Here is a 17,024-nt window from a genome sequence, read left to right on the forward strand (position 1 = left end):
TTTCAATTTTTATTAAAATGTAGAAAATTTGTGACTTTATTCAAGAAATGGCTCCCAAAAAATGAAAAATCAGAAATCGTCAGTGTAGAATAAGGGGTGAAAATATCACAACACCTGATGACCAGTCGGTAAAAAAGTCAGATAAAAAGAACGAACCAGAACGTGGGGAATGGTAAGGAAAACTGGGCTTTATTTTCAGCTGCATAAGCTACGCTGTCGGTCTTGGAAACGTATGGTGATTTCCATACTTGTGTTATGAAAATGGTGGAGGTATGTGTCTTGTGGTTTAATCCAACATAATATACATGAAACCTTTACCTTACTAAATGTTAAATCGATGGTTCTAATGGATTATATGTTGTTGTTTGTTATTTAGGGGCATTTTTGTTTCCTTATCTCATCTGTTTAGTCTTGTGTGCTGTTCCTCTATTCTTCCTGGAAGTGGCCATTGGTCAGTATCTCAGCGTTGGTGGTATCGGGGTCTGGAATTTAGTTCCTGTCTTTAAAGGTAGCTATTATTGTTTACTTCAAGTGTCTTAGTATTTTTCACCTTTTCCGGATATATATAACTCATACTTGTGTCTCAAATATGTCAACAGTTCTTATATTATGTAATCTATACTTTCACTAGGAATTGGCTCTGCTACAATGACCATCGTTTGTCTCTATAATATCCACCACGTGGTGACAATAGCTTGGACTTTATTCTACTTCGTGTTCTCAATGACGACACAACTGCCTTGGGAATCGTGCGGTAATTATGTTAAATGTATTTCTCTGATTCTGGTCAACTGTTTTAATTACTCATTTGTTTAGGATTAACTGTTATAAGCATACAGACACTGGGGGACACTGAATTAAATTAAGAACAATTTAATTTGATAGTATTTTACATGTGGCCGAGAGTGGCCTTGTGGTTAATGTGCCCTTAGTACTTTACATATGGCCGAGAGTGGCTTTGTGGTTAATGTGCCCTTAGTACTTTACATATGGCCGAGAGTGGCCTTGTTGTTAATTTGCCTAACTGTTAAACCGGAGACTTTTGAGTCACGCAAAGTTATCATAAATCCCATTATACGCTTTTGTACCGTGTGTGTGTTATAAGAGTGACAGTCAGATCCCACTTTTAGAACAAGAATGATGTGTCGAGAATTGTCAGTAGATGATACTACTACTACTTTTCCTCGATTCTGTTATTTAAAAAAAGCCTTTTTATTACTTTGGGTGCAGTACTGAAGCAAAATACACAACATTTCGATTTAATAGCACAGTATACTATAATAATGAACATTTCAACTTGATAGAACCGGTTATTACATAATTACTAATTATGCATTACACTATACTACAGCAATGTTTTGATAACTTTGAACACAATAATTAGGTTTCTAAGCAAAGCCAATCCTGAATACTTTTCTCATATCTTCAGTTTTTCCTGACCTTTCTCCGCATGAGGTGAACAACTGCTTTTGTTTATATATATCAGGTAAGTGATTTTAATCTGTTGAAAAGACAGAAGGTAGTCGTTGTACAGAGCCCATCACATATTCTTTTACCAACGAATATATATAAATGTTATTGTTATTACATTGATATATACATGTTATTGTCATTATATTCAGATTTAAATGTTATTGTTATTATATTATTATACTAGTGTTATTATTATTACATTCATATACGATATAAACACTAGAAAATATTAATGTTAGATGTTAAAGGTTGTTGGACAGAACCAATGGCATGTTCTTTTACCAACGAATAGTGGGATTAACCGTACATTTTAATGTCCCTGACGCTGAAGACAAACACTAACAACCAGGCTGGGCAACAAATAAAACTTCCCATCTAATGAAGCTATAGTTTACGTCTTCAGTGAAAACAGTGTCATTGTTAATCAGTAACTGTCAAGCGACTTTTTTTTCGTTTATTTGCTATCAAGCTTTAATACTAGTTAATAATTCTTTAATCAAAACGTAACGAAACTAAATTAGTGTTAAATTTAAAGAAGTGAACTATTTGTAATCAGTATTAATTTATTGTATTAATGTTATTAGGTCTGGGTGACAGCAGGAACGCAAGTGTTTTTCACCTTCGGTATTGGTTTCGGTTCCGTCGTAACTCTTGGAAGCTTCAACCAGTTTAGCCACAACTTCTTCCGGTAACAAAAAAACAAAATTATTTTTTTATTTGATTATTTAACAATGATTCGCACAAAAATGTTCAATATAATAATTCTCTGTACTCTGTATTCGTTATTCTTTCAATAGATATTATTGTACACTTTGAACACATTCATTATTGTTTCTACATCTTTATTTCTAGAGACGGAAATATTCTATGTATTGTTAACCCTGCTACCAGCATATTTGCTGGTACTGTGATATTTTCCGTCCTCGGTCACATGACCTACTTGAAAGGCGACGGGACTGAAGTTGCTGACGTTGTGAAGTCCGGTGAGATAATTCAGTCTTCTGGTGCTTCAGTTGTTTATATAAACACTAAAAGTTCTGTTTCTGTACCAAATCAACGTAAAATATTTCAGAACAAACTTTATTAATATTTTCTTGAATCTTGGTTCTAAAACATTTAAAATGAAACGTTTATTGGTAAGTTACAGTGTATCAACATCTTAATATAAATTAAGTATTATCAGACAGTGACCTGCTGTGTTTTTTACAGAGTACAAACATGGTCTTTGTTCAAATATAATCTAACATAGTGTATTTTCTTCAGGTCCAGGGTTTGCTTTCCTTGTTTATCCAGAAGTTGTTCTACAGTTGCCACCTCCCCCTTTATGGTCAATTGTGTTCTTCCTCATTCTGTTAATTCAGATAATATGTTGACGTGTGTTATTTGATAGCCAGGTGAGCATATAATACGTTGATGTGTGTTATTTGATAGCCATACGGTGAGCATGTTGATGTGTGTTATTTGACATATAATATGTTGATGTGTGTTAATTGATAGCCAGGTGAGCGGGAGCATATAATACGAGCATATAGTATGTTGATTTGACAGCCGGGTGAGCATATAATATGTTGATGTGTGTTATTTGACAGCCAGGTACATATTTTATATTCTCATTTTCATTTAATGACATAAATATTCTTTTAAAAATGGGAAAATTTTCAGAGCTCAAAATACTTTTGTAGACTATATTTTTTTAATTTACGCGTTTGTGTTATTGTTTGTCTGGAGGGAGTTTTCACGTTTTAACTGTTTCAACAATTGAATATTTAATAAGTCTGTGACGTTTGCACTTAATTACTGAGTTAATGAGTTTATTAGTTTGAGAAACACTATGAGAAAAAGATTAACAAGTAACTGACAGTTTAGTGTTATTATAAATTAGACCTGTCTTTGGTATATATAAGGTTAGTACATGAAATCTGTGGAACTAGTAATGGGAGAAATAATACAGTCCATTGTTATTAAATGTGTTGACCTTCATTGTTTTACCAAACGAAACCTGCGCAGTGGCAGAGGCTTATGAAACAATACTGTTAACAGTGTCAGAAGCTAAGGAAAATTCTGATCTAAGAATCGTATGTGCATGATCATGTGACGTGCAGTTAGTGGTTAATTTCTTGTTTAGTTAACCTCAAAATGTGTGGTGTTAACCATTCTCAACAAAATACAACCTTCTGATATGTCATTATTGTCAGAGATTCTATTTCCACTTTCGCCTTATTATATGTTAGGACACAAGCCACGTGTCGCATGGCAACATCATTGTTGACACGCGTGCATGTTTTTTTCGCAGTAAATGACTATTCGGGACTCTTGCATGCTTTCTGCACGTCGTAGTAGTGCTATTCTTGCATGCTGCCTATCCTGGCAACCAGCTACTTTGCTGCTGTCTGCTCCTTTTCTCCGATACCTGTTACATACATCAGTAATAATCTTTTTATAATCTTTTACATTTGCGTAATCTGTTACTCATGGCAATAACCAACTAACTAGTTAACAGATGCTGTCGTATTTTGTAATGTACTACATTTGTTTGTCATAAATCACTAATGCATTATATGGTTGACACCTGCTACGTATGTTTGCCACATAAATGTAGTTCTAGCTTCAAATTGTTATATCCATCAACCGTTACTTGATACATGTGTTTATATGCTACAAGTGTTCCATGTGTCACCTGAGCTTACATTATTATGTTCTATTTTATATATAACAAATCAAAGAATGGGTGCGTAACCACATATTGTTTAACTGTTTATCGCTGGTTAAGTATTTTAATATGTAAGAAATTTCAACAGGGCCCGGCATGGCCAAGCGTGTTAAGGTGTTTGACTTGTAATACGAGGGTCGCGGGTTCGCATCCCCGTCGCGCCAAACATGCTCGCCCTATTAGTCGTGGGGGTGTTATAATATGACGGTCAATCCCAATTTTTGTTGGTAAAAGAGTAGCCAAAGAGTTGGTGGTGGATGGTGATGATTAGCTGCCTTCCCTCTTGTCTTTCACTACTAAATTAGGGACGGCTAGCACAGATAGCCCTCGAGTAACTTTGGGCGAAATTCAAAAACAAACAAACAAGTAATTTCAAAGTACCATTTTTCAGTGATTCATGGAGATAAACTTCTATATAAAAAAACTCAATACTTTAAACGTACTCTCACGCAAGATGAAGTATTAGGTTATCAAACTAGATAATAACACGTATGTTTGAAACTTTATTATATAAAACATTAATTCATTAAATATATAGTGTACAATTTATATAGATCTGTCTAACTATGTTATTATGTTACTTTGATCTTATGTTATGACAACATGTGTACTGATATTTTTCTGTTTTTGTTTTTCATAGTTCTACACCGTGGAAGCTCTGATAACAGGAATTGTGCACGAATTGGCGTCTGTATTGAGACCACGAAGGAAATTATTTACTATCGGTCACTGAGGTATGTTCCATAATATTAAAAATCAATAAACGAGTAAAACGAAAAACCACAGTTGTTACAGTGTGGTTGTTATAGTAAGAAGTTGGTAATAACAATTGTAACAGCATGGTTGTTATAATGAGAAGTTAACATAAGTTTCAGGGACAACAAGGGATATATTGGTCCATCTCAGCTGTCCCACCCTCTAAGCCAAACTAATACTATTAAAAACAATTAGTCATCACTTGTCATTCATATATGTATCAAGTTTCTTTTAAACTCACTCAAATTTACTAACATATCTTCATATGCACTGGAAAATAAAGTTGTCATTTTTTATATTTCCTAAATCTATATTTGTGTCACCAAGTTCTATACTTCTCACTATTAAGTTTGAAAAATGTTGATGCATCAACATTATAAATCCTTTTACAATATTAAACATTTGAATCAGATCGCCTCTAACTCTTGAGAGAGAAACTTTTAAGGATCTTAATCTCTCCTCAAATGACAACCCCTCCATCCCAGGCACCATTTTAGTTACCCTCTTCTGAATCATTTCCAACAATTTCATTGCTTTCCTAGGGTAAGAAGCCCAAGACTGAACACAATACTCCAAATGCAGTCTAACCAGTGACCTACACAATGAAATTATAACATATTTATACTTGTATTCAATATTTTTGTATATACAAATTAAAATACTATTTGCCCTACCAATATTAGCAACAGCACACTGCTTGGATTGCTTAAGAGACTGATCAGCCATTACAACAAGATCATTTTCTTTCATGACATTGTTAAAATTATTCCCATCCAAATTATTCTTATAATTCAAATTATTATCACCCACATATAATATTTTGCATTTATCATAATTAAAACCCATCTGCCATTTATTCACCCAACTCATTATGTGAGCTAAATATCTTTATAAAGTAGCAGCATCCTCTTCACAGCCAGTAACACCCAAGACCTCGGTGTCACCTGCAAACATAAGTAATTTATTGACTTTCTTTATCAATGTTATTAACGTAAGTCAAAAAGAGTAAAGGTCCTAAGACTGATCCCTGAGGTACATCTCTTGCAACATTAATCTAGTTTAACTGAACTTCATTTACACCAACCCTCTGCTTTTGAATTCAGCCACAGTTCTATACACTTACTTAACTTATCCTAAGCTCCTGCAGAGATAAGTTTCTTTACAAACCTTTTATGTGGCACTTTGTTTGTTTAGAATTAAGCACAAAGCTACACAACGGGCTATCTGTGCTCTGCCCACCACAGGCATTGAAACCCAATTTATAGTGGTGTGAGACAAGAGACACGCTGCTTTCCCACTGTGGGGAATGGCACTTTGTAAAATGCTTTTTGAAAATCCATATATATCACACCTACACCCTTACCCTTATCTACATGTGCAGTAACATTTTTAAAACATGCAAAAGATTTGTAAGGCAATATTTTTCCTTAGTAAAACTATGTTGCTATCCAATAAAATTCTAAACTTGTTAAATGACTTTGCAAAGTATCTTTTATCAGACATTCCAAATCTTTTCTCACAAATGAGGTAAGACTGACAGGCCTTTAATTACTGGGACAACTTCTATTACCTTTCTTGAGGATAGGAGTCAGATTAACCAATTTCCAATCAGTTGGTACTTGTACATTATTCAAGGGCTTAAAATCTTGTTGCAAGTGATCACATGACCTTGTTTAAAACCCTTGGTGAAGTATTATCTATTACAGGAGCCTTAGCATTCTTTAAATCTCCCATTTTTTTAACCAGCTCAGAATTAAGGCAGCCATCTTCTTTGATCTCGTTTCCATTTATGAACTGTTCAAGATGTGAAATACAGCTTAAGGTTTCATTAGTTAAAACTGAAGCAAAATCAGAATCTAATAATCTAGGCATTTCATGATCATCAGATACAAGCCTACCTTCATCATTCCTCATGGGTCCTATCTCCATCCTCACATTTTGTTTATCCATAATGTACTTTAAAACTTCTCACTGTTAATTTTTATGTTTTAAGCCAAATTTTTGTTATAGACATCTTTTTGGATATCATAATTTCGTTTTTGACCAAATTTCTTGATTTTCTATAATCTTTTACAATACCAGTCAATTTAAATTTCTTTAGTGTGTGGTACTTTTCTTTGATTCTATCTCTTATTCCCTTTGTGAACCAACCTGTTTTTTTTTTACTTCTAGATCCCATTTTGTTTCTGTAAGGAATATGTTTATCTTGAATCTTTGAAAAAATATCTTTAAACATTTTCCACTACTGAGTAGTGCCTCAAAATAACTCAGCTGTCCAATTCAGAACACATCTCTTTCAAATTTGCTTTTTTTAAAATTTGGAATCAAAATATCATTATTTCCAATTTCTAAATGCAGCTAAATATCAAACATAATACAGCAATGATCACTTGTACCTAGGTGCTTCCTAGTTTACACCCTCTTAACCATTTCTATATTAGAATTTAACAATAAATCTAAGATAGCATTATTTACAGTAGGTTCCTTGACCAATTGTTAAGAAATCCATCTTGAAAAGTTTTCAGGAACCTTTCTCCCTCATGGTTTGAGGGATTTTCATTTTCCAATCATTATATCTGTACTTAGAACTACCCTTAATTAAGATTTCATTAACAACTGAGATCTTCATCTTATTACAAAGTTTCTTCCTGATTTCATCAGTTCCATCTGGTGATTTGTAACACATTCTTACAGAAACCCAATCTCCTTGCTATTATCCTTAATATTCTCAACTTCAACAATATGTAACTCACACTTTACATATACAGCCACTCCTTCCCCTTTTTTTAATACTCTATTCCTATTAAGTAACCTATAATTATGTATTCATCTACAAACTCATCTACATTTAACCATGTTTCAGTTATTCTAAATCTTCTATTTCTACCAGTGCCCTAAAGTCTTATACTTCTTTAACTTCTAGCATTACTATAATAACAATTAAGCCTACTCTTGTAACTTGTACTGATTTCCGATGTTAAATTTTCCCGTACATCTTAGTTTTGTTTTATTTGGTTTATCTTTACCCTTCATTAAATAGTCCTAGTTTAAAACTTCCGTTACAGCTGAGTTAATCGCTTATAGACGTGTATTAAAATGCTAATTCGATTTGACAATAGATACCGCCAAAATTAATTTGAGAAATTCTCAACTTCCTCGTACATGAAAAGCACGTACGCCACTTGTTTTCAAAATATTTTTTGGAACAAGTTAAATGTACATCAAATTCTTCACATTATAGAGATATTATAAACACTACACACATACAAATATATATATGTATAGTTATCTTCCTCTTGTCAAAAGTCCACTTAGGCCTATTCAGTTACTTTAAAATTTCAGTTGACAAAACGAAGTTTCTTCTGTTACTGTCTAAATATACTTCACTTACTTTATCATTGATTTGGGCCCGGCATGGCTAAACGTGTTAAGGCGTGCGACTCGAAATCTGCGTGTCGCAGGTTCGCATCCGGGTCGCGCCAAACATGCTCGCCTTTCAGCCGTGGGGGTGTTATAATGTGACGGTCAATCCCACTATTCGTTGTTAAAAGAGTAGCACAAGAGTTGGCGGTGGGTGGTGATAACTAGCTGCCTTCCTTCTAGTTTTACACTACTAAATTAGGGACGGCTAGCACAAAGCTACTTGAGGGCAATCAAAAATCATAGCAAGAGTGTTGAAAGTGATTATTTAAGTTTGGTTGTATAACGTGGCAAACAAACAAACTTATCACGTTATACAACCAAACTTAAATAATAACTTTCAACACTCTTGCTATGAGTTTTTAAATCATTAAATATTAACTCACCAAATAAATTGAATAATAACTCTTAAACTAAACAGTTTTGTATATTCAAAAAATATTAATTACTAATTTGAAATCATTCTTTCCCCAACTTATGTGTCTACAGTGAAGTTATAATTTATAAAGCTCTGTAATAAATAATCATTTTCTTTGAAACAAACATGGATTTTTAAAGCGATAAAACAGACAATTTTTAAATACTTTATAACTTTTTATTTTCTATTTACATAGATTTTATTTTAATTTGTTTATCGATGTGAAGTTTGTGAAAATTCGGGACAAGAAAACATAAATCGAGCTCCACTGTCTCTTATTAGTGAAGAAAATCGTCTGATCATAGAAGTTCTTCTGTTGTTGTCTTGCATCTGGCTTTCTAATTCGGTTAAACACCAGTCAAAATCTTCTTGTGGATCTAAATATGTTTCAGGAGCTTACTTTTCTCAATTTTTCTATGTACTCTAGTCCTCGGAACACTCTGATTCTGATGTATATATTCATTCATAAAGAGCCAATGCCAAGTTACTTTAAGAAATCTGATAACAATTTGTGATGTAAGCTAAAAAAAAAAAAAGAGTTAAATTATAAAACTAATTATATTTAGCTCTCACAAACTGAAATGATCAAACTTCTGTATAAACCTCACCAAAACTGTTTTTATTGTGCACTTAATATTGGTGACAATGAAATCAGAAAAGCAAGTTTTATATTATATTATAGAGGAAACTAGACTCTAATACACTCACACCACGTAAAGATGAACTAGATTATAATTATGATAGTTATGATACAATACCTTTGGCCATAGGTGTATTAAACCTTACTCAAACTGCATCCAATTGCTTATGTTCAGTTTTTGTTTTTGTTTCCAGTTTACCATAAACAACAATAGATGTAACGTATATCATTTTACCCTTTTTTCTAGCACATTTGTAAATATTATGTCGTTATGATTGATAGTTAGTTTACAAGTAAAACCAACAATTAAAGTAGGTAAAATAAAAGTGAATTATTTGAAACTCCCTTCAAAATGTAGTAAATAATTTATTCGTCATATTAATTTCACACTCCAATGTACTTGATTGTATATTTTGTACAAATGGTTCTGTACTTTGAGTTTAATTAAGACGTTAGGTGATAATTAGAAAAGAAAATATTGAAATATCGGAAATAACACGATTTGTTTTGTGTATGTTTGTTATCAACATACACTTGTAATTTAGTGTTCAGTGAATATTGTTTTTACATTTTCAAACCTTATAAATAGTATGTAAATACAATTATTTTCCCTTTATTATATTAGATTACTGAACACTTCACGTTTATGAAGATCTTTGATAAATTTAATAATTTTCTGATATTGCAATTTACCCTTACACGAACAATAAATAAATCGTTTATTTACGTTTAAAAGCCGAGATGTGTAATAAAAGATGTTATGTTTTATTTACAATTCAAGAATGTAGTTCTCTAACACAAAATATGAAAGTACTAACCTCATATTTCTGAGCATACTTCTATGCATATTAATAAACAATGGAATGGTTTATTTCTAAATTAATATTTGTAGCTACTGTGTGTTTGTGTATTTCATCCTCCGTATATGTAATGCAAAGACTACCATACAGATTCCATGTACAGATAGAATTGACGGTGAGTGATTTGACTTCGTACACGTGCAGGTAATAATCACAATAAATCTAATTTTACGATGAGTCTTTAATGTAGATTTCTGGTCCAGTGTCCTCCGGAGGTTCTGCGGTAAGTCTACGAATTTATGGAGCTAAAATTCGGGTTTTGATTTCCCACGGTGAACACAGTCTGATTTTCTTCTGTCACAAACAGAAATCAGTTCCTATACTAAAAACTACCAGTAGTATAGTAGAACAATACTGCATTAAAACATAGATTGTCGAATGAACCAAGGAAGCCTTCAGAGTAAATATTATCAATAACTATCAGTAATAACAACAATATTATATAAGAACATAGATTGTCGAGTGAACCAAGGAGGCCTTCGGAGTAAATAGTATAAATAATTACTTCAATTAAAAGATCAGTTTTCAGGTTTTATTATCAATTAATAGCAGTATAATATAGAAAAATATAAATCACGAAATAATATCAAATAGATATACAATTCAATATTAATAACTTAAGAAATAAACAATGTTCAGTCAGCATCCTTTAGAATATTATATAACACACGAGTATTAAGCCCGTGTTGTCTTGTGTTATACACAACACACACAATTTAAATCTTTATCTTCTATTTATAAACAGCACACGAGTGTTATATCGGTGTTCTATACCATTATACACGATATGCAAGTATTAACACTGTTCTCTACTATTGGCCAGGTGGTTAAGGCGCTCGACTGGTAATCCGAGCGTCGCGGATTCGAATCCCCGTCGCACCAAACATGCCCTTTCAGCCGTGGGAGAGATATAAAGTGACGGTCAATCCCGTTATTTGTTGGTAAAACAGTAGCCTAAAGAGTTGGTAGTGGGTGGTTATGATTAACTGTTTTCCCTCTAGTGTTACACTGCTAAATTAGTGCGGCTAGCGCAGATAGCCCTGTTATAACTTTGCGCGAAATTCAAAACAAACAAATCAAACTATTTCGTTTGTCTCTTCACAACCAGTCTTTCCATTTACATCTTACTATGAAGTCTCTCTGTAATTCTTACCTTAAATGCTATTATACAACTTAAGTTGGAAGTGGAAACGTTATGTAATTTTATTTGAGATAAACAGATATCGATACAGATATTTGATTTGCGTTAAGAAGTGTCAGGCCTTTCGTTTGGCTTCCTAGTTATGGCTGGGGACTTAAAACGCTAGAAACCGCAAACCTGATACTGACCTTCAAAGTTAACTATAAACAAACATTTCCTTCCTGCTTGTGCCAAATTTTGTTTTATAGATATCTTGTCGTTTAACATTTTCGAAGTTTATTCTCTACATTATGTAGGAATAAATTTAATGAATCAGCATTTTGTTTAGTTGGGAAATCGCTCAGTGAGTCGTTCTTTTTTTTAAACTAACTATGCTAAAGGAAATGGTATTAATTACATCAGCTGACGAAGAACGACATTTTAGTATTAATGTATGTCTAACAGTAAGACACACCATTCTTTTTGTCCACCAGATTTTCATTTGAGGCCATGTGTTAGATGACCTGACAGGTTTTGTTATGAAGCGAAAGACGTGTTTATTTTATATATCTCTGTTAATCAAATACGATTCACATTTAGTATCGAAAGGAAGCGGCTGTGTTTTAATCTTAACCTAAAACATACATAACATTAAAAGAGGTACATGTACTTATCTTAAGTGTTTCAATTTATTTTATAACCACTATTTCAAGTTTCATAACTGTAAACACATTTGCAAGTGTTGTAGTGCTAGACTTGACTGACAATTGTTCAAATTGTAATACTCAAAGAAATCAGGACAAATCGTCGCATTTTTTATAAACAAATCACTACACGTCATTCATTATTCGCACTTGTTGATAAACTCAACAACACTGAATGAATATTTTATCTCAACACATAGCCAATATCACTTCTCAGATTACTGGTTTTGTTCTCCGTTGAAGGTTATTACACCTTAAGCGACTGCCTATTGATATTCAACATATGGAAGGTACAATCAAATCATAAGTAAATGTTTTGTTTTTGTTGTTGTTGTTATAACGGTAAGAAGTGAACACTACACCTTAAGCGTCTAACTATTGATATTTTAACATATGGAAGGTACTATCAAATCATAAGTAAATGTTTGTTTTTTGTTGTTGTTGTTATAACAGTTGGAGGTGAACATTACATCTTAGGCGACTGTCTATTGTTATTTTAAAATGAGGAAGCCACCATCGCATCGCAAGTAACTAATTTTTTCATTTAACACCAAGAGGTTTTTAAGTGACTGATGTTTATATAAATAAGGAAACTGAAGTGAGATTTGTGATGTACGTTTTATTGAGACACAAACAGAACTGACCGACAAAACGACCTTCAGGTTTTTGATATTCGAACTTTTCTTTAACAGATCTGTCATGACGTCAAGGAAATAAAACTTTCTACGGGGCAAAACTCACTTAAAGATATACAGGGTGAGCCAAAAGTAGGTGGACAGCATTTGGAATAGGTTTATGTATCGGTTATATTAATGCAATTGTATATTATAACTATGTTGCAACTATATTAGTTGTTATATAATTACAATTTTATAATTACATTTGTTTTAATTTAATCTTTTTTCTTTTTTTTAGATTGTTAATAGAACCCATAATGTCAAATACTTTAAATACAGATAAAAGAATATGGGTGTTAAAAGGTATTGGAAATCTCTTTAGGAAGGAAAACAATTTGAGCATTTGCGTTAATAAATAACATTTTATTTTCATTAATATAATTGTCTTATTACATATAGTTGTACGTATACGTGATCTCTAAATAAATGTTTTTTTACTGTCCACCTACTTTTGGCTCACCCTGTATTAGGACTACTGTATTAACTAACTTAGGAAAAGAGTGGACGTTTGAAGCACAGGACATGAACTTCACACAGCAACCGAACAACAAACAACATAAAACACCTTTCTACTCTACTGTTCATGGTTTTTACTTACTGCTTGAGGCAGCAAGTCAACAACCAACCATTCAGTAGGAAGCGCCTCTAGCATAATTTTATTAAATCAAAGGGTGAACAAAATCAACCAATAAAGTGCAGAACGAAGAAAAATTCTAATTTCTGACCAATCCTGGCTTTAATAAATGTACATAAGGATGACAATGACTCAGAAATGTTGGAATTATTTTGTTAAATATATTGTCAGTTTTAATATTATCTTTCTGAATTTCATTTCTAGGTTTTTATGCTTGAAAGTTTGTTTAAAAAAATTAGAAAACTATATAAACAAAGAAGAAATTGTGGCAGTTTAAAATATAAAAATTTTAACAAACGAAACTTAAAAATGGATCTACTTGAATAAAACGTAAATATACATAAGTGACATCTCTTGGAACGTACAATTACATAATGTATTTGATTGTACTGAATTAATGTCTCCCTAGATGAATTATTGTGTATATGTGCACATGAAAATGGTTTTAAATGAAACAATTTAGGGTGTGGGTGCACATAGAAGTTGTGTCTAATGGATTAAATGAAACAGAACATTTAAACAAATTTATTTTACTGGTCTTCTGAGGTGTATTTATTTCTTCATCGCTTCAACTATACATGTATATAACTGTATGCTTTTTCAACTATATATATATATACATATATATCTTGACAATGTATTTTGTTTTCTACAGCATTTGTTTGTGTTAAAGTTATGTCCTTGAATAAAGTATCTTCTGAAAATGAAACATCAGAAACCGTCAGTGTAGAAAATGGAGTGGAAATGATCACAATACCTGGTGAAATGAACTAGTCGGTAACAAATCCAGATAAGGAGAAAGAACCAGAACGTGGGGAATGGGAAGGAAAAATGGACTTTGTTTTAAGTTTTATAAACTACGCTGTCGGTCTTGGCAACGTATGGTGATTTCCATACTTGTGTTATGAAAATGGTGGAGGTAAGTGTCTTGTGGTTTAATCCAACATAATATACATGAAACCTTTACCTTACCAAATGTTAAATCGATGGTTCTGATAGATTATATGTTGTTGTTTGTTATTTAGGGGCATTTTTGTTTCCCTACCTCATCTGTTTAGTCTTGTGTGCTGTTCCTCTATTCTTCCTGGAAGTGGCCATTGGTCAGTACCTCAGCGTTGGTGGTATCGGGGTCTGGAATTTAGTTCCTATCTTTAAAGGTAGCTCTTGTTGTTTACTTCTAGTGCCTTAGTATTTTTCACCTTTCCCGGATAAATATAACTCATACTTGTGTCTCAAATATGCCAACAGTTCTTATATTATGTAATCTACACTTTCACTAGGAATTGGCTCTGCTTCAATGGCCATCGTTTGTCTCTATAATATCTACTACGTGGTGATAATAGCTTGGACTTTATTCTACTTCGTGTTCTCAATGACGTCACCACTGCTTTGGGAATCGTGTGGTAATTGTCAGCGATGTCGAGAAACCCACCTGTTGAAAAATTTATATGCAAAAATGTTTTCTTAACCCAAACGAGCCGTGTGGTAATTGGTGGAACACAAAATACTGTATGAAAGAGGGAACCAACATCACGAATCTTAATATTACAGCCACCGAAGCAAAATCACCTGTAACCGAATTCTGGGAGTAGGTTTAATTTCTTATTTTTCAGATGAATCTTTTATTTTCGATCAATAAATAAAAGTCGTATTTGGATCTAGTGTTCTCAAAATATTGTTTTCTATGTATATATACACATATATATATTACAAGGGAAGTACAATTAAATAACTATTTTCTATCAACATAATGTTATTATTTATTCATTTTCCACATTTGTACACTGGTTTTTAGTCCACTTAACTGTTTACCAGTAATTTATATTTTCTACTTTAATTTATGAAAAATATATTGTCGATAGTCCAAAATGTTTAACTTGTCCAGCCACAGTGGATTTTCAACATTTATTTTAAGATATACCACTATGTAAAATGATAATATAATTTATTTACTAACTTATAATATATGTGGTTTAAGTGTGTAGAACAAACAACTAATCCTTCACATTTAAGTTTCAATCTAGGAAGATCTCAGTGTAATAAAAATCTTCCCAATTCTATTGAAATAGATCCCATTAACAAACATTCATTTACTTATGTCAAAATAACTATCTTGGAAAATTATACAATGTAAATCTACTAATAAAAAGAGGAAAATATTTTGAAGAAAAAACTCCTTATTCTTATGAATTATACAATGATTTTCAAAACAAAACTGCTGAATCTTTAAATAAAATTATTTGTATTAGAATTTTAATTGTAATAAATACTTGTAATAGTTAAAAAAAAAAAAGTAAAGGTGGCTTCCTAGTGGCATAACGGTTTGTCTGAAGACTTATAATGCAAGAAACAGATATCTCAATGTGTATCTTTGTGCTTAACAATGACAAAGTTAAAGATAAAAATATAAAAAAAAATTGATTACTTTTGATAATTTGTATGAGAATGTAAGATACTTCTTTTAATAAATATGTTAACAGCTAAAATTAATAATAATAGAAGTTTTTTTATATAAATGATAGAAAATTTAAATATTTGTAAAATAATTGTTAAATTTTGAATTTAAACATATTTCTATTAAAAGTTTAATTTTAAATTTTGTTTAATATCATTTTTTAAATAAAAGAGTGGAGGTTGGAAATTTTAACTTTTAGAATTTTTAGGATGCTTTTATTTCTACGATTTTATTTTTCTACGATTATTTTGCACGTGGAGGTTGTATCTGAATATTAAGCATAACTGCCTTCTCACAGTTGGCTGCAGCCGTATGAAAGGCAGTAGGAGTTGAGATATTACGTTTGTAAGCACTCAAATTCTAACCCTTAAATGATTTTACATACCTGCTGACTAGTCTGACATCAGTGTCTGGATTTTATCTGATAAAATAATGTAATGACCACTTACATTATTTGTTGTGATTCATGGTTGAGAAATAAGATTAATAATTCAAAATAACTGTTTAATTTTAATTCTGTTATAATGTTTGTTATATATATATTTTGTGGAAGTTGGTTAAAAATACAAGTACATCATTCAAAGTCATTATACTTAAAAGGTAATTGTTCCAGGGGAAGCACACTTCCTCCAGAGGTACACATGTTTTAATTAGGGAAGTTTAGAAATAGTGTTTCAAAATTATTTTGCATGTAGTACCTGAGTCACTATTCTCACAAACTACCATTCCTTTGTTTCTCTTCCGTTTCACAATATGAGATTAGTGTGCAAAATTCTGTTCAAAACAGATGATGCTTACTGTAGCTACATCTAGGAATAGGCTTAACTAACAATGACTGTAATAATAATGGACACCTCATGTGCCAGTTTATGATGCACCATGTACCTTGTGAGAATTTTACCCAGTTAAACTTGTTATTGTTAATCTAGTAAGATAAATTTTAGGACATATATTTCTAGGTATAATTGGTTTTTAAATAACCTTCTTTGTTTCTATTATTGGCTTGAAAGGTACTTGTAATACCATAGTAGACAGTTTTATCATTTAATACTCAAAAATTAAAAATTATGAAACCCTAACTGAAATTGGCTCAATTGTACATTTCAATAATACAATATTTATTACTCTTTTGAAGTCGTCGAACATTACAGATTACT

General features: G+C 32.0%; 1 protein-coding gene across 1 annotated transcript; it reads left to right on the forward strand.

Annotated features, from left to right (window-relative positions):
* The first annotated feature begins 170 nt into the window (after positions 1–170).
* On the forward strand, positions 171–5,106 carry LOC143243324 (sodium- and chloride-dependent GABA transporter 2-like). The gene is made up of 6 exons (XM_076487166.1): positions 171–508; positions 632–754; positions 2,058–2,161; positions 2,326–2,456; positions 2,737–2,867; positions 4,824–5,106. The coding sequence occupies exons 2-3, from the start codon at positions 649–651 to the stop codon at positions 2,144–2,146; spliced, it is 195 nt and encodes a 64-aa protein (XP_076343281.1). The 5' UTR covers positions 171–508; positions 632–648; the 3' UTR covers positions 2,147–2,161; positions 2,326–2,456; positions 2,737–2,867; positions 4,824–5,106.
* The last annotated feature ends 11,918 nt before the right edge of the window (positions 5,107–17,024 follow it).

This window comes from Tachypleus tridentatus, unplaced genomic scaffold (genome assembly GCF_004210375.1).
Source record: "Tachypleus tridentatus isolate NWPU-2018 unplaced genomic scaffold, ASM421037v1 Hic_cluster_2, whole genome shotgun sequence".
NCBI classification, from domain to species: domain Eukaryota; kingdom Metazoa; phylum Arthropoda; class Merostomata; order Xiphosura; family Limulidae; genus Tachypleus; species Tachypleus tridentatus.